Source organism: Leiobunum rupestre, chromosome 1 (assembly GCF_980474605.1).
Source record: "Leiobunum rupestre chromosome 1, qqLeiRupe1.1.hap1, whole genome shotgun sequence".
Taxonomy (NCBI): domain Eukaryota; kingdom Metazoa; phylum Arthropoda; class Arachnida; order Opiliones; family Sclerosomatidae; genus Leiobunum; species Leiobunum rupestre.
The window spans coordinates 9,278,255-9,301,948 of record NC_143384.1 but is presented as its reverse complement, the minus strand read 5'-3'; the positions used below and the strand labels follow the sequence as shown (position 1 = coordinate 9,301,948).

At 35.8% G+C, this 23,694-nt stretch overlaps 1 protein-coding gene across 5 annotated transcripts in view; it reads right to left on the bottom strand.

Moving 5' to 3' along the window:
• The window catches only part of LOC149961048 (uncharacterized), a 44,544-nt gene that overhangs the window by 6,706 nt on the left and 14,144 nt on the right, over positions 1-23,694 (bottom strand). For 2 of the 5 annotated variants that reach the window (XM_090174873.1, XM_090174881.1), the window contains exons 2-5: positions 18,725-18,803; positions 12,489-12,958; positions 4,057-4,125; positions 545-1,507 (exon numbers count right to left, since the gene is read on the bottom strand). In XM_090174873.1, the coding sequence (XP_090030999.1) occupies positions 545-1,507; positions 4,057-4,125; positions 12,489-12,942 (1,486 nt within the window). In that variant the 5' untranslated portion in view covers positions 12,943-12,958; positions 18,725-18,803. The remainder of the gene's footprint in view (positions 1-544; positions 1,508-4,056; positions 4,126-12,488; positions 12,959-18,724; positions 18,804-23,694) is intronic. The other 3 variants (XM_090174890.1, XM_090174899.1, XM_090174908.1) reach the window with 2 other exon arrangements.

Below are 23,694 nucleotides of genomic sequence, written 5' to 3'. Positions count from 1 at the left end.
TTTCTAGCCTGGGAGTTATTCAAAGATAAAATATAGGGGTTGTATTCAAATATTGCCGTAACGAGTACAAACATTCTAATGTCAACAAAATGACAAAGCATATCAGGAAATGTTTTAATGGCCCAAATGAAATGAATAAAATCCTTAATTGCTCACGTTACTGTTAGTGTTAAGTCTGCTAATAAAATAGTCATGATGAGGAGTCTGAGGAGAGCCAGGGGCAGCAGAAACTGAACTTTCAAGTGATCGTCCAGAAAATGAATAAATGATATTTAATAGTTATCTCATATGTTATTGTTACTATGTAAAACTTGCAAAAAAGTAAGTAACAATAATTAAAATTTAATATGAGCATAAGTTGATGTGTTTGTGGGTTTTTCAATTACCGTACTCTTAATTGAGGAAATTAAAAAAATTAACAAAGAAATTAATGGTGTTGATAAACACCTGGATATTTATGTATTTTGGGTATTTACCTGGGTAAGTACCTAAGGTATTTACCCCGCGTTATAAACACCCGGGTCAAGAGAGAAACAATACTTACATTGTTCCATCGGCAATGTGGGTGAAAGGTTCATTTCAGCAAAGACAGAATCGGAGATAACATGAATTTTCCTTTTCCGTCCCGGAGAAGGGTCGTGGGCCTCCAAAGCAGTCGGCAGCGATCGAGTCATGTCTGCCGATCCAGGCGCGCCTTGAGAATGCTCGTTTTTCTGATGGGAGATCAGAGACGCTCTGAACTTGAACCGCACCATGCAAACGTTGCATTTGAAAGGCCTGTATGTGGTCTCCCGAGGGAGATCGAAGTCGAACACTCGGTGCAGATTACGCACGTGCGACTTCAAACTGGCTTTTTTGGCGAATTCTTTGGAGCACATCGGACATGGAAATGGCCTCTCTGACGCGTGGTTGTTGTCGTTCTTCGGGCTGGATTCGGTCTCTAAATGTTTCTCGATGGATTCGGTCGCTGAAGGCTTCTCGATTTTCGTCCTTTTGAAGCGTTTGCCGCGGTCCCGTTTGCGCGCTTTCGAGACCATCTCTGGCACGACCGCGCTGGCGAGTTCCGAGGACTCCGTCTTGCGCTTGTGCGACGTCAGATGCTTCTTCAGGGCGAGGCGGACCCTGAAGCGGTCTCCGCATATGACGCAGCGATATGGCTTCTCTCCGGTGTGCAGACGGACGTGCGTCATCAAGGAGCTCTTGAAACTGGTGGTGAACTCGCAATGTCGGCACTTGAAGGGTTTCATGTCTCGGTGCACTTCGAGCCGATGTTTGACTAGTTGCGTGTCGAATTGGAAATCGGTGCCGCAATCTTCGCAGCGTCTGACTGCTTTGAACGACGACGGTGCGGACTCCGCGTCGTCGGATAAGTTCTGGATTTGGTCGGTCGGGAGGGAATTCGCTGGCGTTTCATTCGGAGCCTCCATCGGACTTGGCTTCGGATTGCGAGTCAACATATCCAACTGATCAGGTACCATTATTTCAACTACGTCGTCGAGCTGATCATCTAAATTAAAGTTAAATAGTTTTAATTAAATAAATAAATTTATGTAGAATTGGGTTGTGTTATTTTAGACAACACGAGATGCCAAAGAGAAAGTTAACGACCCAGAATAAAACGAATCTGTTCCATTGCGCCGAATCCCATTCGACCGAACCCAATCCCATTCGACCGAACCCCATCCCATTCGACCGAACCCCATCCCATTCGACCGAACCCCATCCCATTCGACCGAACCCCATCCCATTCGACCGAACCCCATCCGGGTTTAGGATTCGGTCTAATGGGATTGTCCCATTCGACCGAAAAAGCCGCACTTCTCCGGGTTTAGGATTCGGTTTTATCCGGTTCAGCATCTGTCAGAACAGCATGCAGCGTTACCTAACCTAAACTAACCTAACCAGGCAATTTTTAAAGTGGTCAACTCATTTGCCCACTACCACCACAATTTCCTTTCCTTTCCTAAGCCTAACTATTTCCACTAAATTTTTTAAGGCAGACGAAAACTAAAAATTGTTATTATTTAGACACCCAGTTTTTATACTATGCTATTTTATTAAATTTTATTAGATACAAATACAAATTTTAAGCAATTTATTTTTGACATAAAAATTTACCGTAAAAATTGAATATTGCGTCGGTCGATTAGAAAAATACAAAACCCGCCTTTGGGCTAATTTCACCAAAAACATTGGCGGAATTCGGTCGAATGGGATTTGGCCCAATGGGAAGATACCAATAAAACGCGTTCCTACGATATTCATAAAAAGCTCTACATCAGTGAGGTCCAAAATATGTATCTCTAAAATATGCTAAAATCTTATAATAAAAAAATTTATTGACCGTCAAAATGGCGGTCTTGTAAATCAAGACATTACCGGATTGTTGTAAATATGTGATACAATGGAAGATATAATTATCCAATCTATAATTTAACTGATTTAAATAACTTCAGGTGAAAGTATATAGTATATTCAGGGTGGCCAGTTTTATCAGATTCAAATTCCCCGACTTTTCCAACTTTTCCCTGACTTATTTTATGTCAAACTTTGCCAAATTGTTTACCAATACTTAAGTAAATGTTTGTTACTTGCAACCAACATTAATTTCCCTACCATTTATACCAATTTTTGAAATTCCCTGACCTTTCCCTGACTATGAGAGCCATATTCGAATTCCCTGACTTTTTCAGGAATTCCAAGTTTTCTAGGTACTGTGGCAACCCGGCTAATGCAAAATGCTTTAATCTAAGTACAATGAGAGAAAATGAGTGTAATTTTCAGAAAACCAAAATATTGAAAATTATACTTCCCGTTCTATATTTAGAAAGATTATTGAGATTATTTAGTAATTATTATTGAATTAACTGCTAAATAACAAGTAAAATTATCCAGAATTCTAATACTAAACTTAAATAATCAAATAATACCACCGGGTTTATTATATGTAATAGATTTGAAACACAATAGAGAGTTCAAGCAACCCATTTCCGGGCCGTAAACGCGAACGTCTACGTCTCTTCCCGACGTGTGGGTCAAAATTTCGTTCAGCAAATTGTTTTTATGTCTAGTGAAGTGAAACACGGCGCCATCTATGTTTCAAATAGGATACTGATAAGGCCACGTTGCCACATGCACCACCAACATCTTTCCAACTTTGAAAAAATTGGTGTGAAAACCACGATGCCATATACACCCAATACAATTTCACTTAAAAAGAAAAGTGGCACACAATATTTCGTTTGCTGTGCGACCTTATTAATTCAAATAAATGGCCTGTGGCCTGTGTTGTTAGTTTCACTCGTCGTCTGCTTGTTCCAGACGTTCCCAACCCGGCTGAGAAATAAGGATTTTTTTTTAACTGGACCTGCGGCCAGTACGGCCTAGGTAGTTTAATTAAAAAACTTACCATTTTTAACCTTCAAAATCAGACTTTCATAATTTATTTTCAAATTATCTATTCTTGCCAATATCAAGAATGTATTGAAGTTACTAAGAATATTTGAGCATAGCATTAACCCCTGGTACCATCCTCGCAGCTTTTGTGGAGAAAGTTCGTCTGCATTTAAGGCGCATTCAAGGTCATATCATATAGCAAACATGAATGGGAAAGCAGACGAATTTAAGCTACAAAGGCTGCGAGGATGGGAATCAGAATCCTGTAGTCCAATATTCTTAGTCACTTCAATACATTCTTGCCAATATGTGCTAGCTAGGGCATAGGCTTAGAAGTTAGTAGGTTAGTTAATATGGGTATTTCAAAATTTTGGAGTGTTAAATAAACAATTTTAGGGATTAATATAGTATTTTTTTAATGAACTAAAATCTTGAAGGGAAAAAACTTTGAATTAATTAAGTGGTCACCAGGGCCACTAACACCCCAAGCATTTAATTTATAAACTGGCCCAGCTAATTTTTAAACTGGAGATTGGCCTGTGAGAGTGCCTTATTTTTCACACTGTTACCAACGTCAGATAAATTTCTCAGATCTGGCGTAGACGTTCGCGTTTACGGCTAGAAATGGGTTGCTGAAACTCTCTAATAAAACAAACTTACAGTTTGTCTTTTTTGAATTGTAGTTGTACATTCTTTCCGAATAATAATTCCAAGGCGCTGAATCTGAATCTGCAAAAAACAAGTGGGCCCAACCGAAATATTAGTTCAACATCTGCCAAATTTAAGGGCCCCCGAGGGCCCCAATGCTTATCGCGATCGAGAGAAAATTTCATGCCTCTTGAATAGAGTTCTTAAATTACGGTAATTTAGGAAATCAGTAAATTACGCGGTAATTTACCGTGTTGCGGTAAAAAGGTTTTTTTTTACAATTAAAACAAGGAATAAAAAGAAGAAACCGTTTGTTGCTCAAAATATTTCTGAATAACTAGGTCTACTTTCTTTTTTTACCCATTTTTACCAAATAAACATTATTTACTTATTTAAATGATATGAAATTATAGAAAGAATACTATATTCTTTCGCTAGACTACTTCGAAGTAACGCTAAACCAACGCAGATGCTCGGAATAACCAAGTGAAAATACGATTAACATTTTAGCAGACGACAGATGAATCATGAATGTGATTTTTATTCATTTCATTTGAATTGGATTATTATTAATTTTTATTCATTTTTGATTTCCTTGATTATTTTAAGATTTTAAAATTTATGCCTATTTTTTTTCACATATTCATTAATAATTTAAATGAAATTAAACTTAATTTTATCTTTATTAAATTTAATTATTAGTTAAACAAATAAATTGATTTTACTTTGAATTTACATTGCTTGAGAACTTGTGTTCGTACATTTTCATGAATACATTGAACTATAATAGGTGATATAAATAAATATTTTTAAAAATAACTTGATTGAAATCAAACAATCCTGTTAGAAAATTACTTAATATGGAATATTTGCCTTGTATTTGATATATTTTAATTTGTTATGCTTATAATTTCTCTCCTATTTTCATTGGTTTTGCTTCGTGTTTATCTTTTTTCTTTTTTCGAACAGTATCGTACACTCTTAGCAATACTTGTTTTTTTTTTTCAAATAACCTTGGCAGACTCTCTTAGTGTAATTGGTTTACGGGGGCTAAAAACCAGCCTTTTTACCGATCCTCTAAAATCTACTATCCATGATTGAATACTATTTATTTCAAATAACAAATGCAGAATATTATATTCTGCATTTTTTATTGCAAAATGAAACTAAAACTTAACCTTCACTTTTTGCCTCACGAAGTAATGAGGACTAGATATGAGCAAATGGGGGATCTTAAAATTCATTTTGCGCGTGAAAATACACCGCCATGTTAGGGTATAAAAGCAGTTAAATAAGCCTGCTATATCTCACAATGTAAAGGTACTGTCACCCGCAAAAACGTTATTCTGAAATCGGGCAATTTGAGCATTTTCTAAGTAATGAGGGCTAGATATAATTACCAATTCGAGAATTTTTTTACTAGTGGTTTTAACCAGTTAATTTTTGAAGAAGCCGATTTTATTCCAACCCATGTTAGAGTTCATAAATGGCGAAGTCGTATTACGCAGATGCAGACTGTCAGTAAAAGTACTTAAGCGTGCTTATATGTCGTGACACGCGTTTCACCAGTCAAAAAGAAGTAACGCTATACGAGACAGAGAGAAAGTACCAGTACATTTGATACATAAAATATCAGAGGCAAGTCTTCGCACTGAACTCAAGCCACGCCAAGCGCTCAAACGCAGAGTTACGCGCTACTATCAGATACTCGCTTGCAATGTTAGCTGTTGATTGTGACACCTACAGTAGTCAAAAATATGTTTTCCAAGACTTTTTTTGGGCAATGATATTTGTCCGCGCTTCTACACAAACTGGGGAAACTGATATAACCTCGAAGATAACGCTGTCTTTAAAGAAAAGAAGAAGAAAAATCAGCTAGGCTGTATTTGCTAGTTTGCCAACACGTTTTTTACACACAATCCTAAAGGATTTTCATAATAATAATAACATAATAATAATCAGCTAGGATAATACCTTAGGCCTAAGTCATCAAGCGACTTTTGAAGCCATTAATTCAGGTGGCCGGGTTAATATGCGTAGGAGCAAGCCCTTCATGCCAACCGCTCCCTACACGAACTATTACCGTTAACCTCAACAAGTTTTTATGGAAGGGGAAACCGAAGAACTTGAGGGAAAACCTCTTCAACCAGTGGGGGGAGAACTTGCAAACTCTACGCGGAAGAAGTAGTTCCCAGTTTTCACCCAGTGCCACAAGCTCCTCTCGCTGCGAGGCGAAAGTGCTAACCACTCCGCCACCTCACATTATATTGCGTGTAATAGTTCCACGTTAGAGGTACAAAGACACATGATAGGCCTAAGTAAATCAATTGAAAATATCAGGTCCTCACCTACATTGCTAACATTTGTGAGATCGGGGCCCCGGAAGTGGGGCATCTGCTCATTTCGGTAATAGTGGGGGATTTAATTTCTAGCGATTTTCGACTTCAAATGCACATAAAATTTTAAAATTACGACAGACTTTATTGTAAATTACACTTTTAGTTAGTACTGATTATTTGTGAACTACGTTTTCGGTTGCGTTAACCATTTTTTAATTTCAAGTGAGATTTCTGGCCAATTCGCGGGACCCAATCGACCCGCTATTGTGATATTTCAATTTCGTACCAGTTGATACAGGCGCCATCTAACTCCAAAAAATTCGTTCATTTCCAAAACCATGTAACTCGAATTTTTTTTAATAATTAATTTAAAATAATGTGTTTGCGTTTCGCTACTTTATTTCCAAAACCAGGTAACTCAAAGAATTATTTTTCGATACAATTCCTTTTGGGTTTGATAAGTTCATGTACAAGATGTTGTGAAATTTGTTCAAACTTAAATTTAATAAATTTAAAATATTGTTATTACATCGGAGGGATTGTTTGTACTTAAATGTCCGTGACATCTTGTTGAATTATATTTTCCTTTCTACACTAATAAGGTTCGATGAAGCGAAGATCGGAGGGTAGGCACGAAAGTACACATTGCAAGAAATCGACATTTTTTCCTAAAAATCCTTCAGATATAAAGAAAATATTGGATATCCAGTAGAAATGTTGGAAGTCCAGTGGAAATATTGGAAATCCAGTGGAAATATTGGAAATCCAGTAGAAATGTTGGAAATCCAGTGGAAATTTTGGATATCCAGTGGAAATATTGGATATCCAGTAGAAATGTTGGAAATCCAGTAGAAATGTTGGAAATCCAGTAGAAATGTTGGAAATCCAGTAGAAATGTTGGAAATCCAGTAGAAATGTTGGAAATCCAGTAGAAATGTTGGAAATCTAGTATAAATGTTGAAAATCCAGTAGAAATGTTGAAAATCCAGTAGAAATGTTGGATATCCAGTGGAAATATTGGATATCCAGTAGAAATGTTGGAAATCCAGTAGAAATATTGGAAATCCAGTAGAAATGTTGGAAATCCAGTAGAAATGTTGGAAATCCAGTAGAAATGTTGGAAATCCAGTAGAAATGTTGGAAATCTAGTATAAATGTTGAAAATCCAGTAGAAATGTTGAAAATCCAGTAGAAATGTTGGATATCCAGTAGAAATGTTGGATATCCAGTAGAAATGTTGGATATCCAGTAGAAATGTTGGATATCCAGTAGAAATGTTGGAAGTAGAGTGGAAATATTGGAAATCCAATAAAAATTTTGGAAATCCAATAAAAATATTGGAAATCCAGTAGAAATGTTGGAAGTAGAGTGGAAATATTGGGAATATTGTAAATCCAGTGAAAATATGGGAAACCGAAAAGCTGGTGTACAATTTGTTTCGCAGTGGTTACCCCTGAACTGAAATAAAGGTCGCCGTCTTTCCCGACTAAGGGCTCGTTAAATAACGAGGAGTCAGTACGAGAGCTCAAGCGAAAATAATCATGGCGGCGAAATTTCTTCGAGCTAACTTTTATAAACCAAGGTGTAAACAATATCGAGACATGTCCCGGTGAAAAGAATGTATATCGTGAGTGACCCAATACTATGAATTGATTTATAAAAATAATTTTTGGCACTAACAGTTTACCATTTACCTGAAACGGTGTTTATTGAGCTACAAATCGGAATGGCCAAGACCCGAATAGGTCAAAATGCCTTTACCCTTATTAGTATCTAATAATAAACGACAAGAAGAAAGAACCATCTTTTCGTTTTGATATATTTAAAATGTCACTATTGGAGCCATTGTTTCATAAAATTATCTTATTATAGATTTTCATAATCATATGCTGTATTTGTTTTCGAAAGACGGCGCGTTATTATAGACACATTTGTCAAATTGAGTGTTTGTCGAATCATTACATTTGCTTCCTTGTAATAAAATAATTGACAATTTCTAACCAACACGTATTTACAGAAATACATGAACCGAAATTATCAGCGAGCTATCCCGCTAACGCGCTTTTCCCAGTCCTCCCACCTCCTACCCGTGGTATCAGCCTCCTCCCTACTCGGAATGCGGCGCAGTTTCGAGTACGTTATACCTGGTGATTTCAGTGAGAAGCGTTGAAAAACCAAGGATCCTATGTGTTAGAAGGATATGAGGCGAGGTGGGTCATGCGCGATAGAGAATCGGTCTTTAGATTCCGTCAAGGACAAAACATGGAGGAAGCACCGCCAAAATTTGTCCTCGAGGGGGGTAGAAACAAGACGTCCCACGTTTAGAGGCTCTCTTAATATCGACGGCGCTGCCGGCGTTTTGAAAACACGGGCCGGCCGGAGGGTTACCTATCCTTCTAACATATAGGATCCTTGGAAAAACCACGGACTAAATAAATACTCTAGGAAAGTATATTTCTATGGTCGTTGTAACAAGTTCCAAACACAGTTAGCTCGGTTATCAATTTCGTTCGAATTAAATATCAAAATGTCGATTCAAGATGCTTTTACCCAGTGCAATATGTTCCCAATGAATAGGCCTAAGCGGAAGGATAAATCTGTGTGGTAATTTAATTTAAAGTGATAGAAATTCCAAATGTTCAAATGTGGCAACTCAGTGCTATCTTTTGCCTCTAAATTTGAATAAAAAAACAATTGATAAATTTACAAATACTGTGGACCCACCCAAGCTTGAAATAAAAGTCGCACGCGCACAAACTAATTTACAGCTGAAGAATTAGAACTTCACTTTTCTTCTGAATTGTCTTATCAGGTAGTTTTATATTACTTAAATATCCAACTAGTTCATCGCGTAAGCTTTCGTTTCCTTCCATTATTTAAATAATTAATTTAGTTTACAACCGCTGGTCTCTTCTCTTCACAATCTCGCATACCGTAAGCCTAGGTTTGCAGACTATAAGTAGACGACGTTCGATAGGTTGACCTTTGGCTCGACAGAAAACACTTTTTAATTATTTCCCTCACTAGATGGCAGACTACTCTACCCGTCATACACTCGGATTTATTCCTCGGCTGCAAATTTCGGAACCCTTTCCCTTCACCCCTCTGCAGTGCCGTATTTCCGCCTAGGCCAACCTAGGCCGTGGCCTAGGGGCCCATCCTTGGAAGGGGCCCTCCAGTGACCGTTATTACTGTATTCAAAGGCATAAATCTATAATATCAATCGTAATTTATATTGGAGAAATTCCTACGTAGAAGATTTTGTTTTAAAATTACCAAACTTTCTGCCTGGCAGTTTACGGACGCAGCCTTAAATCGCAATGTTGCATAATTATCGCGTATTTAGTCGACGATTGTTAAGAGCTTTTATTTAGTAATACAACCTTAGAGCTCAGACTTCTACGCTGAATCAGGGGAACTCCGGCACAGCCTAGTTCCAGGGATAAGAGTAAATGTAGCGTGTGGAAAAGGGGCCCAGACTCCTTATATGCCTATGGGCCCAGGATCTCTAAGTCCTGCCCTGCCCCTCTGTTGAGCTAAGGGAAAGTCTCTTAAAAAAAAGGCGGTCGCTGATAATTTCGGTTCATGTATTTCTGGCATTTATTAATTGAAGTAGATTTGGTATTTTTAAATGTAACTGTCATTAAAAGGCAAATTAATCTCTTTCCCTGTCACCGAATGATAAATAATCCTCTAAACAATACTTCAGAACATTGAAAGGTTTGTGAAAAAGTCTAATCTACCGCCAAACCGAGTATGCAGTGCCGTGGGTGCAGAGAAATAAAACAGCTGCTTGCACATTCGGTGGGAAGTCGAAGGCGGGAAATACTCCTGCTAATCCAATATGGCAGAGTGCGTAGCTCTTTCGGCTCTTCATGGAGCAAATGAGATAAATCAAGGTGTAAATAATGTTCAGTCTGTCGTACCGCGAGAGAATTACCAAACCTTTGGATTTGAGTAATGAACAATTTTGGCCACATTACGGTTTACCTAAAATAATATCCGCTATTTGCAAGTTTGCTAATATTTTCCCTTCTACACAAATAGGATTAAAGTTTAAATAATACCCAGTCATTTTCTTGTTTAGTCTTAAAGGGGAATGGCCAAGCTTTTCCAAATATCGCCTTATTTGCATATCAAAAGATCAACAAGACGTTCAATATACCTACCTTATTTTTTCTTAAAAAAATAGTTTTTGTCCTAAAAAGTTGATATGCAAAATAACGTAAAAGTATTTGGTTTGAATTTTCGCCACCATCTTAAGGTGTATCGCCAGCGCCAGCAGCACTTTAGTGAGCGATTTGCGAACTATCCTAAATTTTAAAATCGTGCAATTTAGGCTTAGGTCTCGTATAACTGGAACGCGCCGAGCGTCCAAAACAATTTTTTTGCGTCTTCAGCAGCGCGCTTTTATGTTGTTATTCTGTCTCACCGATTTCTCACCAGTTGTCGCAGCGGACGCGCGTTTTAGAATTTCCCGAAATTTCATAATGTTTGTTAATGCTGTTTTCGACATAAATTTTAGTTTTTAACGGGCTATAGGGCTATAGGGCTATCTAACTGGTTAAAGCTTGACCGTTCCCCTTTAATACACATAATTTAATAATAATAAAATAAAATAATAATAAGTTATATAATAGCTCTTGATAATGGTACCATGAAATAGTACCGAAACCTGTGTCGAGTTTCATTATTAAACTTTTAAACACTTGTGCACAAGACCAGTTCGATGTTTTTATTTTTAAATTGGCGCGAGAAAACTTGCGCTAATCTTAAACCATCAAGCTATTAACTACGTTTCTAACATGATCGAGGTCCTTTGAGCAGTCATTTTTAATATATATATTTTTATTAAAATATGATACTGCGGTATATTTTGAAAAAATAGTTCCTCTATGGTAAGATCACCCTGACAACTTTGTCCCCGCCTACGAGAGAACAAAATCCCCTTTGCACGCGCTCTCCTCTCACGTTGTTGTTTGTAAAGTTAACATAGCGACGTCAAAAAAAACTGTCAGCCACATCGAGACGAAAATCGGCCGCGATAAGCATTCCAAGTAGAGGTATGGATTCCTGCCGCATGTCGAAGCATTAATTTCAATCACTTACGTCGGCATTACTAACCGCCACGATTTTCAATTTGAGCAATGCTATCGATACGGAAATTGTCATTTTTGTCGCATCATGATTTTTTCGTCATTATTTTTGATTTTTACAAAATAGCCTCCCAGGTGTAATATTATGAAATTAATTGTAGCTTCTGCAAATGCCGTTTAACCAGGGTGGGCAAAAACCGGTTTTGGCCGGGACACGTGGGAAAAACTGGTAAAAACCGGAAAAAAACTCTTTCATGCTAAATTAATCATTGATATATCTAGTAAGTGATTAATTTGGTCATTTCAAATAGGAGATAAAAAAGGCCAGAAGAAGAGTGAATAGAATAGAAGAATATACTGCTTTTATTTTTTATTTTTTATTGAATTTTGCCACTAGAGGTGGAAAAACCATGGAAGTACGATTTTCCACACGGTTTTTAACAGGAAAACAATAGGTGGAAAAAACTAGTTTTTTCCCTATAAAAAATCGCGGTTTTTTCCACCCTTGTCAAAATTGTCCCAACCTGGCGTTTAACGGTATCTACCCAATCGATATTTACCAAACTTTTTATTTATGTGCGAAGAATGGAATTAACACAATTTTTTACATTGAAAATATTCTATCTTTTGTTAAAGGTAGAATCAAGAATGTATTTATTACTACTCAGGGAGAATATGTCGAGACTATCGACGGACATGTTGAGGCCCTAACCCCGTCACGCTAGGGGGGGGGGGGAGGAAAAAGGAGGCGGTCCTCGCAGCAGCGTTAATCTCGTCGAAAAACGTAATTTTTAAGAGCCAATGAGATTGCAATATTATTCGATTTTATTAAAGCGGAGGAGCATACCGGGGGCTCAACGGGTGGAATTGGAGAAACGCTAAAAATAATCTCGACATATTCATTCTCCCTGGTAGAATATGTTAAAAAAAAGTGTTTAAAAAATAGTTTAAACTAGCTAAACCTATTTCAAATCCCTTTAACAAACGAAATAAAATCGAGAAAACTCACAAGCTGACAAACTCCTGACGTCTTCAATCTTCAAGCAGCTCTCGTAGAGGGACTCTTTGCTGGAAGGCGAAGCGCGCGGCATGGTCACTCCGCCGTCGCTAGAGGGCGTCGGGCAGGACGAGCGATAGACGTGGGCGGGGAGGCTCTGCCGCTCCCTCTCGCCGATCCTCTGGACGGCCTTGCTGATCCTGGACTTATACGAGATGCACTTCTCCCGCCAGATCTCGCTCTCCTCCACTTCCGCCTCGAAGGCTTTTTCCTCGTAGATCTGCCCTTCGATCTTGGCGTCCAGTTCCGAGAAGGTCTTCTCTTTGGCGTCCAACTGGGCGCCGTATTCGTCCAGCAAGTCCGCCGAGTAGGCGTCCCGCAGCTGCCCGTCGATCCTGGTCAGCAGCGCCGTGGTCAGACATCGGATGCGCTCCCGCTTCGTCCGCAGTTTGGTCAGTTCGTTCATGTTCTAACTTCGATTTCTGGAATCATTCAATAAGGACCATTAAGACTAGGCGAATGTCGATGCTCAACCCACTATCATATTATTATCAAGAAACCAAACACCACGCGATCCTGTTCAGAAAATTTAGTTCCAATACATCGAAAAATAATTTAGCATAATTTAGAGAACGAGCTTAAAAATTTTCTATATTTTCATAAAAACCCAAAAAAAAACGGTTTATTTGGTTTAAACCAGGTCTTTTGCGTTTAAATCAGGTTTTTATTAAAAACTGCTTTATTTTACTCTTAATCTATTTTTTGCTTTTGTTTCACCGTGCAATCATATTACAAATCCATTACAAATTAATAAGAGTATTATTACATGTCTCACGTGACCGGAACAAAGTTTTAGTTATAATTTCATTTTTGATTTTGTGTAAATGCAGGGTGACCAGGAAAATGCCTCAAAAATGTCATTGACAAAATAGCTAATTTTCAAGTGAAAATATAGGAAAAACCATAAGCAAAAATAAGGATTCTTATCGAGAAACAGTAGATAAAATTAAGTAAAATATAGGATGAAGAAGGGTACTTGACTATATTATATACTACATGAGAAAACCTAAGGGGTGAATAGGAAGGTATTGAAAATACGGGAAATGTGGTCACCTTGTACATTTTTTAGAAATGTAATCAATCATTTTGGTAAGAAAATGTACAAACATTTTGAAATAAATTTTAGTTAATTAAAAAAAAACAATTTATTATAAAAACCATTGGTTTTTTTTAATCACTTGGTTTAAACCGGCCAACCCTGATTTTTCCTTAAAGGCCTAGGTTTTCTTCGGCCTGTTACCCTTTAAATTTATTTTCCTTCCAACAAATACCCTGGTGGTGGGCAAGCAGCAGAACACGTTGGCCTACCACCAGGGTATTTATTTGGAAGGGAAATAAATTTAAAGGGTGACAGGCCGAAGAAAACCTGCACCTTTCATTATTTTGGGGAAATAAATTATTTTAATACGTCGCTAACTGGACAGTTTTTAATGGATTTATTTACTATTACTATAAAGCCAGAAAATAAATACTTATTTGCCCATGATAATCATTCTAGATGTAAACAATAAAAATTAGGGATGCACCGATATTAACAAAGTGATATTTCATAACAGTAGTGTTGATAACATCATTAAAAAAAGGTTTAGTACACTGTCATACCATTTGAATCTGATTTTTTATGAAAATAAGTTTGCAAGCGCATATCCGAATATGTTTCTTTTCATTTTACGTGATACATATTTTCTATCACAAATCGAATATCTTTGTTTTTTATTTGTTTACACTCGTAACCCCCTGTCTAAAAAAGGTATGATCTAGCTTCTGAAGCTAATCAAATAAAATATTATCATTGGTTAGTTAATCAACAATTTTCTTATTTTTAAATGTTTTCGGCCAATATCGGCTTCGTTTAAGATATATCGGTGCATGCCTAATAAAAATAGACTTGATTTGGAATGTAATTTAATAATATTTTGATTTATGACTTAATGGTCCTAGTTTAACTGAAGGGGTGGTGGGCTTTCCAATTTTTACTAAGACGCTGAACAGGTATTTCAATGTTTAACACGGTCATAAACCTTCGCTAGGCTCAAACTATATTCCCCATAGCTTCTCAGTTAATATTTAAATTCAATAAAATGTTATGTTTATTTATTTAATTAATTAAAAAATTTAAATTTGAATTTGAATCAAAACTGTATTTAAATAATTTAAGTTACACCGCACCTTATTCTAAATCATAATAACTACATTTTCTAGTCCTTTTGTAATAGAAGTTAAAAAAAATGATTTTTGCTTTAAGAAATTAGTAAACGGCCCCTTACCAAAAAAACACCTGCGATTTTTTCCTCTGACACTTTTCAAAAGTAGTCATTATTTAACGTACAAGAGAATGGAACTAAAATATGCAATAGAGATGTTAAAGCATCCATGTTACCAGATTGGTCTGATATATATCATATTATTTAAAAAATCAATAAATTAAATCACCTACTCAATTTATTTATCTAGAAATGACAATTTAGACGAACCTGAATTAAATTGTAAATTAAATCGTATTTTCAATTATAATTAAATTTAACGAACTTTATTTTAGATTTTAGTTAACGTAACCGCTGCCCACAAATTAGTAATGAATTAAATTAGTACATAATTATTGGACTTAAAGTAAAAAAACCTATTAAAATCAGTAAAAATTCGATTTTAATTAAATAAATCGATTTTTTAGATATTTAAAAAACCCAAAAAAAACCAACAACCTTGAACGTTACAGTGCATTAAACTACAGAGTTATAGTGTTGTTAATTTTCCTGAAAAATAAAATTTAATTTTCTGCAAATCGGAAAAATAAAAAATTTAAACAAATTACTTTTTAAGAGTTTTTTTTAATTTTTATCAATATAAAATGTCTAATAACAGTAAAGATATTACAAAACATTAATAGTGTTATATTGTTAATCAGTTTAAACTAGTCTAGAGGTTTAGTTTTACTTTTAGATTCGAAAAAATGAGGCGAAAATGCCGCTTTATTTAAATTTGCAAACAATATTAGACTAATCATGGAATTAAAACTGTTTATTTATTTTATTTTAAATTTTCCGGAAAAAAGGCCTCGGTCATTTTCCCACTTACAACACTACTACAGACCCAATGTATGGGCATAATGTTCATAATAACAATAAAAACCCGCGAAGTTAAAAAGCACAAGAGTTGGCGGTAAACAAAACTTCAACAGGAAAAACACGGGAAAATTCAAGGTCAAATGAAGCGATTTTCTTCATATTCAATTGGTTCCAAATCCAAATATCATACGCACGCGGAATGGCTAAATACCTTTCCTCGTTGCAGGTTTGATGCTGATTTTTATTCCAAAAATCAAAATTAATATTTTTATTTAAATAAAAAGACAATAAAAGATTTTGTTTTAAAAACCACCTTGTTGCATCAAAAATTAGGTTTAAATAAATTTAAATTTAGTGAAATAAGGCCTTGAAGATTTACGCCAACGTGGCGGTAGAATATAAATCATTTACTATTCGTTGATTTTCACTAAACACTCAAAAACATTTAGATTTAATTTAGGATTTATTGATTTTTCGTGATCAATTGATTAATAATTTACAAGCAGCAATTTCAAGGTTGCCAGAAAAATTTCAGTTATAAAATTCCCTGAATTTTCCCTGAGTTATGGAAACGCCAAATTAAAATTAATCATAATTAAATTTAACTACTAGAAATAATTAAGTTGGCTTTGAATCGATATTGTTAGAGAACTTACTTTTGTACTAATCATTAATTCATTGAAATATAATAGATGATTGAAATCAATGATTTTATATAAATTTCTAAATTGTGTATTTTTGCTGAGGGCCGTTGAAGTAGCCCAAGACGTTTTATCTTTCGAATGCTTTAAAGTTTACTGTTCGTCATCATTTTATCGCTAATTCTGGAATTGGGGTAAAATTAAATTTGTTTGCGCGCCGATACTACGATAACTTAAGATTTACAAAACTACATGTTTTGGTGTGTTTATCTCTCGTTTGGGAGTTGGGTTCCAATTAAGATTTATTAAACAGGCGACTTTAAAAAACCCTTAATACTGGTACAATTTAAATACTCTGATATTGATTAAATGTTCTAAATATAATATTAAATTTAGTACTGAGAATGTTGCCTTGCGTTTTAGAACTGTTTTTTTTTAAAGTTATTAAACTATTTTTGTGTTCGCGGCTTTAGATAAATAGATAATAAATAATTATTTCGACTTTCTTTGCTGTAATTAGCATATATCAATCCAATTAAATCTAGATTGAAAAAAGTATCTATTCAAATGAATTATATGAATAATATCTTTTTAATTATTTATGAAAATGTCAGACTAATTTCTGTAACGACTTCAGTTCACTGGATGTATTTTAAATATCAAGTAACTCAATTCAGATTAACTCAAATGTAAGCTTACTTCACCCGTAATTACTACAAATGTAAGTTAACTTAACCCGTAATTACTTCAAATGTAAGCTTACTTCGCCCGTAATTACTTCAAATGTAAGTTTCCTTCGCCCGTAATTACTTCAAATGTAAGTTAACTTCAACCGTAATTACTACAAATGTAAGTTAACTTCAACCGTAATTACTACAAATGTAAGTTAACTTCAACCGTAATTACTACAAATGTAAGTTTACTTCGCCCGTAATTAATTCAAATGTAAGTTTACTTCAAATGTAAGCTAACTTCACCCGTAATTACTTCAAATGTAAGTTTAATTCGCCCGTAATTACTTCAAATGTAAGTTTAATTCGCCCGTAATTACTTCAAATGAAAGTTCAATTCACTCGTAATTACTACAAGTTCTGCAATAAAAAAGTAAAATATGATTACACTATAGTTAATGTGTAAAATGAATATTAAAACTGAAATAAAAAAATTGAATTCCGTTTAAAATCGCGGGCAGCCGTTCATAACTCATTTAAAATATGTGTGTGCACAACCTCCCTTTTCCACTCGCACCTTTACAACCTCGCCCTATTTTGTAATAGACCTAAAGTGGAGATTAATAGGCGAGTTTTATCGTTTCATTATTATGCCCGGAAGTTTGGATTTCCTACACGATTTCCTCGTCGAAAATACTCGATAGATTTTTGTCTCGTAGAAGACACGTCATCAAAACTCTTGAATCTTTAATTGCTTTTCAATATTACATTTTTGTTAAATATTAATTTAATATTATAAAGATTAATTAAAATATTATAAATATTAATTAAAATATTATTACAAATATCAAAATACTAAATTAATATTACGAATATTAAAATAATATTACGCATATCAAATTATTAATTAAATTAATATTACAAATATGACAATACTAAATGGATATAACAAATATAAAAATATTTAATTAATATTACAAATATGAAATAACTAAATTAATATTACGGATATCAACAATACTAATTAATTTAATACGACGAATATCAAAATATAAGCAATACTTATTAATTTAATATGACGAATATCAAAATATAAGCAATACTAATTAATTTAATATGACGAATATCAAAATATAAGCAATACTTATTAATTTAATATGACGAATATCAAAATATTAACAGTAAATTAATATTACAAATATGACAATACTAAATGGATATAACAAATATAAAAATATTTAATTAATATTACAAATATGAAATAACTAAATTAATATTACGGATATCAACAATACTAATTAATTTAATACGACGAATATCAAAATATAAGCAATACTTATTAATTTAATATGACGAATATCAAAATATAAGCAATACTTATTAATTTAATATGACGAATATCAAAATATAAGCAATACTAATTAATTTAATATGACGAATATCAAAATATAAGCAATACTTATTAATTTAATATGACGAATATCAAAATATTAACAGTACTTATTAATTTAATATAAATATTCAGGGAAAAAATGGTTTCCGCTGTTTAAAATGAATAAAGCCGAAAACGTATCCAATATTTGAAAATAAAACGACAAAATTTGGGGTCGAATCGAGTTGACACAAAACCTCAATTACGCCATTACAGACCAAGTTGTTTAGACTATAGTCGTCTTAAAAGGTAACTTAGCTGACCGGAAACCAGTCTGTATAATTTAAAAACTATTTTCATAACAAAGCGACTACCTTTTATAAAAACCAGGCTAAATCCCAATTTTGATAAATAGCAATTTTAATTAAGAATAACTTACCCAATCCGTTATTCGTTTAGAGCGTCTTGATAATCACATATTGTCGATAAATTTACACTTAATTTCGTAGAGCACACATCTGCGAAGTAAATAAATAAAAGATAAGTTGTAATCCAGAATCCAAACGACGGGAAATTGACGCCAAAATCAATCGTAGCTACGGCAAAAACGAAAAAGCCAATTCCGAATAGAAGGAAATTTGGCCAAAGCTACTTTCCAAATAATAAAATGAACCTTGAGCGTTTCTCCGTCGTTTCAACGTCAGACCGTGAACCAAAAAAATTCAAATTAAAACCTTCGACGTCAATTTTTTAGTATAAAATTTCTGTCGTTAATGACGAAATAGACGCGATAGTTTCCGGCTGCTGCAGATCGAATATTTAGCGTACTACGGGAGAAATGCAAATGTTCAGTCGCGTATTTTCGCCGGCGCGGCACGTACATTGTCGCGCACGCTAGCATCGCGGTTAATCACACCGTAGCGCCAACAGATACGACTCATATTTTTCCTGACGAAAACTAACGCTACATTTCTCATAACGTTGAATTACCCTTACAACGCAGTAGACTTCCCCAGTGCCGAAAATATGCCCCAAACGTACATAATAGCCATCTTAAGAGTGAAGTATTGCATTTTCGGTACCGATTATGTAGAAACACGTACCTTCGAAGGCTGCAGCTGCATTTGGTAAAATGAGATTGGCAAGAAAATTTCTAATACTGATTTCCTAAAAAGGTTTTCTCCAAAAGTGAAATTAATTTCAAAAGGAAAAAAACATATGACGGGGAAATCGGTTTTAATATCGATTTTCTTAAAAGGTTTTCATCATAAGCAGGGCTGTTGAGAGCGGGCCCGGGGCCCATTAAAATATAAGTTCCGGGCCCCAAGAGAGCCGTTTCTACTGGAAATATCTATACCTATTCGTATAGACAACCGGGATAAGTATACCTCGTTTGTTCGAACACTGGTCCCAAGAATGCACGGGTCTCAAGGATGCACCGACCCCAAGGATGCACCGACCCCAAGGATGCACCGACCCCAAGGATGCACCGACCCCAAGGATGCACCGACCCCAAGGATGCACCGACCCCAAGGATGCACCGACCCCAAGGATGCACCGACCCCAAGGATGCACCGACCCCAAGGATGCACCGACCCCAAGGATGCACCGACCCCAAGGATGCACCGACCCCAAGGATGCACCGACCCCAAGGATGCACCGACCCCAAGGATGCACCGACCCCAAGGATGCACCGACCCCAAGGATGCACCGACCCCAAGGATGCACCGACCCCAAGGATGCACCGACCCCAAGGATGCACCGACCCCAAGGATGCACCGACCCCAAGGATGCACCGACCCCAAGGATGCACCGACCCCAAGGATGCACCGACCCCAAGGATGCACCGACCCCAAGGATGCACCGACCCCAAGGATGCACGGACCCCAAGGATGCACGGACCCCAAGGATGCACCGACCCCAAGGATGCACCGACCCCAAGGATGCACCGACCCCAAGGATGCACCGACCCCAAGGATGCACCGACCCCAAGGATGCACCGACCCCAAGGATGCACCGACCCCAAGGATGCACCGACCCCAAGGATGCACCGACCCCAAGGATGCACCGACCCCAAGGATGCACCGACCCCAAGGATGCACCGACCCCAAGGATGCACCGACCCCAAGGATGCACCGACCCCAAGGATGCACCGACCCCAAGGATGCACCGACCCCAAGGATGCACCGACCCCAAGGATGCACCGACCCCAAGGATGCACCGACCCCAAGGATGCACCGACCCCAAGGATGCACGGACCCCAAGGATGCACCGACCCCAAGGATGCACCGACCCCAAGGATGCACCGACCCCAAGGATGCACCGACCCCAAGGATGCACCGACCCCAAGGATGCACGGACCCCAAGGATGCACCGACCCCAAGGATGCACCGACCCCAAGGATGCACGGACCCCAAGGATGCACCGACCCCAAGGATGCACCGACCCCAAGGATGCACCGACCCCAAGGATGCACCGACCCCAAGGATGCACGGACCCCAAGGATGCACGGACCCCAAGGATGCACGGGTCCAGGAAATTTGTACCAGTTTCCCACCCTATCTATAACCAGAATTTATAATATATATTTTACGATAAAAGTTTTCACCTATTCTATTAAAACTAAACATGTATCGTTAGAGGCTAGAAGCGAATTCCATTGGGCGCTAATTTGCCGTCAAACCGCCTAACTAATAATAACGTATTGATAAACTTTTTTTCACTCTGTAATAGTTTTAGAAACTCGCTATAATAACGAATTTGTAGCGCGCAATTCATTTCTTTCTAAACGTATTTCGAAAAATCAGTTAGAGTACACGAAATGAATTATATATTTATGGTTTAAAATAGGCAGGTTGTAAATTTTGTACCAAGTAATTTCAAAATTTTACATCGTCAGGTGTATTATTAAATTGTGGGGGGTTTCACTTTCTTTAAAAAAACGTGTTTACGGCTGCCACAATTATTTCGGATTTAAATTCCCTGAATTTTGCAGGCTTTCACTGATCATCTCTACTGATTTTCCCTGATTTATTGTAAGGCAATTTTGGTCATTTTTAACCTTTTTTTTAATCTAAGATTTAATAATAATAATAATAATAATCAGCTAGGCTAATACCCAAGGCACCACCTTAGGCCTAAGTCATCACGCGACTTTTGAAGCCTTTAATTCAGGTGGCCGGGTTACAATGCGTAGGAGGGTGGTGGCAAGCCCTGCATGCCACGCGAGCCAACAGCTCCCTACACTCACTATTACCGTTAACCTCAACAAGTTTTTATGGAAGGGGAAACCGAAGAGCTCCAGAGTTTTCTTTAACTAATTCCTACTTTTTAAAAAAATCCTCAAGTTTTAGGAACGATTATCAACGTTTCCAGGAATTCCAAGTTTTCCGGGTACTCTGGCAATCCTGCGTGTTTTATCTTTACGTCCTAGAGGGAATACTTATCTTAAGACATATCTTATTTATTTCTGCTTTCAATAAACAAAGTCTACACACGACAACAGAGGAAAAAATACACTCATCGAGAAAAATTGGCAGCAGTCAAAACCAACCTTCATCGTTAAATAAACATTTCTTTGTGCCAAAAATCGATATGTTGGTCGGGGTATACAAGGTCTATTCTTGAATCGTTAGAATTTATAGCATATTTATTTTAACGAATATTCGTCACAAATAACCCTTTAAATAACAAAACATTTAGACCTACTGAAGATATTTAGTTTGATCAGAGCTTGGGAAGTATACCTAAGATATCGCTAACATCTTACTAAATCCGACTGATATACGCGCATTAGTAGGGTGATATTGCGTTTTAGGACAAAAATATTGATTTTCTTAAATTATTCCACCTTGAAAATATGCATTATAAATAATTAAATATTGTAATATTTACATTTTTACATAGTTAGGCGAAGTAAGTATTGGTGTTTCTATAAAATACGGGAGGTCATGTGACAATGTTTTTTCTACGTCACTTAACTGTAGCTCTTGAAGGTAGAGAGCATGCACTGCAGTCGCCAGACCCTTCGGAAACTGAAACCCGCGTGCAAAACTCGCGTGCAAGTACAGCACTTAAATAACTTGCGCCCGTGACGCCGATAAAAACATTTTATACTTCTATTTTTTATTGTTTTATTTTATAGGAACACCTATTGGTACGCTTCTGTCTCGTAAACCTTTATGAAATTCCTTATAAAGTGTTTCTGTGAAATTTAAAGGAAATATCGCCTGAGATTGTAGGCTCTAGAAAATTACTATTTCTTCTGAAGTTCTGACTATTCGTAGCGTCAAGATTCAAAAATGTGGCGCAATTCGTCGACTTCGTTACATTTCAGATATTTGAAATATTTCACAAATAAATCCATCAATTCTATATACAGTATTTCAGATATTTCCAATATTTAGCAAATATTCTTTATCTTTAAATTTATCTTAAATATTCGCGAAATATTCTTTATCTTCAATGTTTATCAAATAATTCCATCAATTCTTTATATTTCAGATATTTTCAATATTCCTCAAATATAAATATCTCCAATGTCTCAACATTTTTTATACCTCCAATATTTCTAAGATAATTCTGTTATTTCCAATATTTCTAAGATAATTCTGTTATTTCCAATATTTCTCAGATAATTCTGTTATTTCCAATATTTATCAGATAATTCTGTTATTTCCAATATTTCTCAGATAATTCTGTTATTTCCAATATTTCTCAGATAATTCTGTTATTTCCAATATTTCTTAGATAATTGTGTTATTTCCAATATTTCTCAGATAATTCTGTTATTTCCAATATTTCTCAGATAATTCTGTTATTTCCAATATTTCTCAGATAATTCTGTTATTTCCAATATTTCTCAGATAATTCTGTTATTTCCAATATTTCTCAGATAATTCTGTTATTTCCAATATTTCTCAGATAATTCTAATATTTCTCAAATCATTCCGATACTTCTCTAGTACTTCCGGCATTTTAAAATTTTTTGAGATATTTCTCAAATAATATCTAAAAAAAATTGATATTTCTCTAGATTTTTTACATTCCTTGATATTTTCGAAATCTTAAATATTTCTTCGGATTTTCCGAAATTTCTAAAATACCTACGGATTTCTAAAACTTGAAAACTATATTAGCCTCGATTTTGAAAATAAGTATAAGGCTCAAACGCTCAATATGAAGTAATTTTAAAATATATCTAGGGTTAATTTTTATACCAAAAATGTAATCGCACTTCTGTAAGTCTATAAAGGTCAGACACATATTTAATTTGAAATTTCTTAAAACAAATTACTTTATTTTTAAATATTTCAAAAATATTTGAGACCGACTGGTATCAAAGTAATCTTTTGAAAAAATTAAGAAATCGAATTCTAAAACGTGAAAATATGTCCACCTAGTACCCAG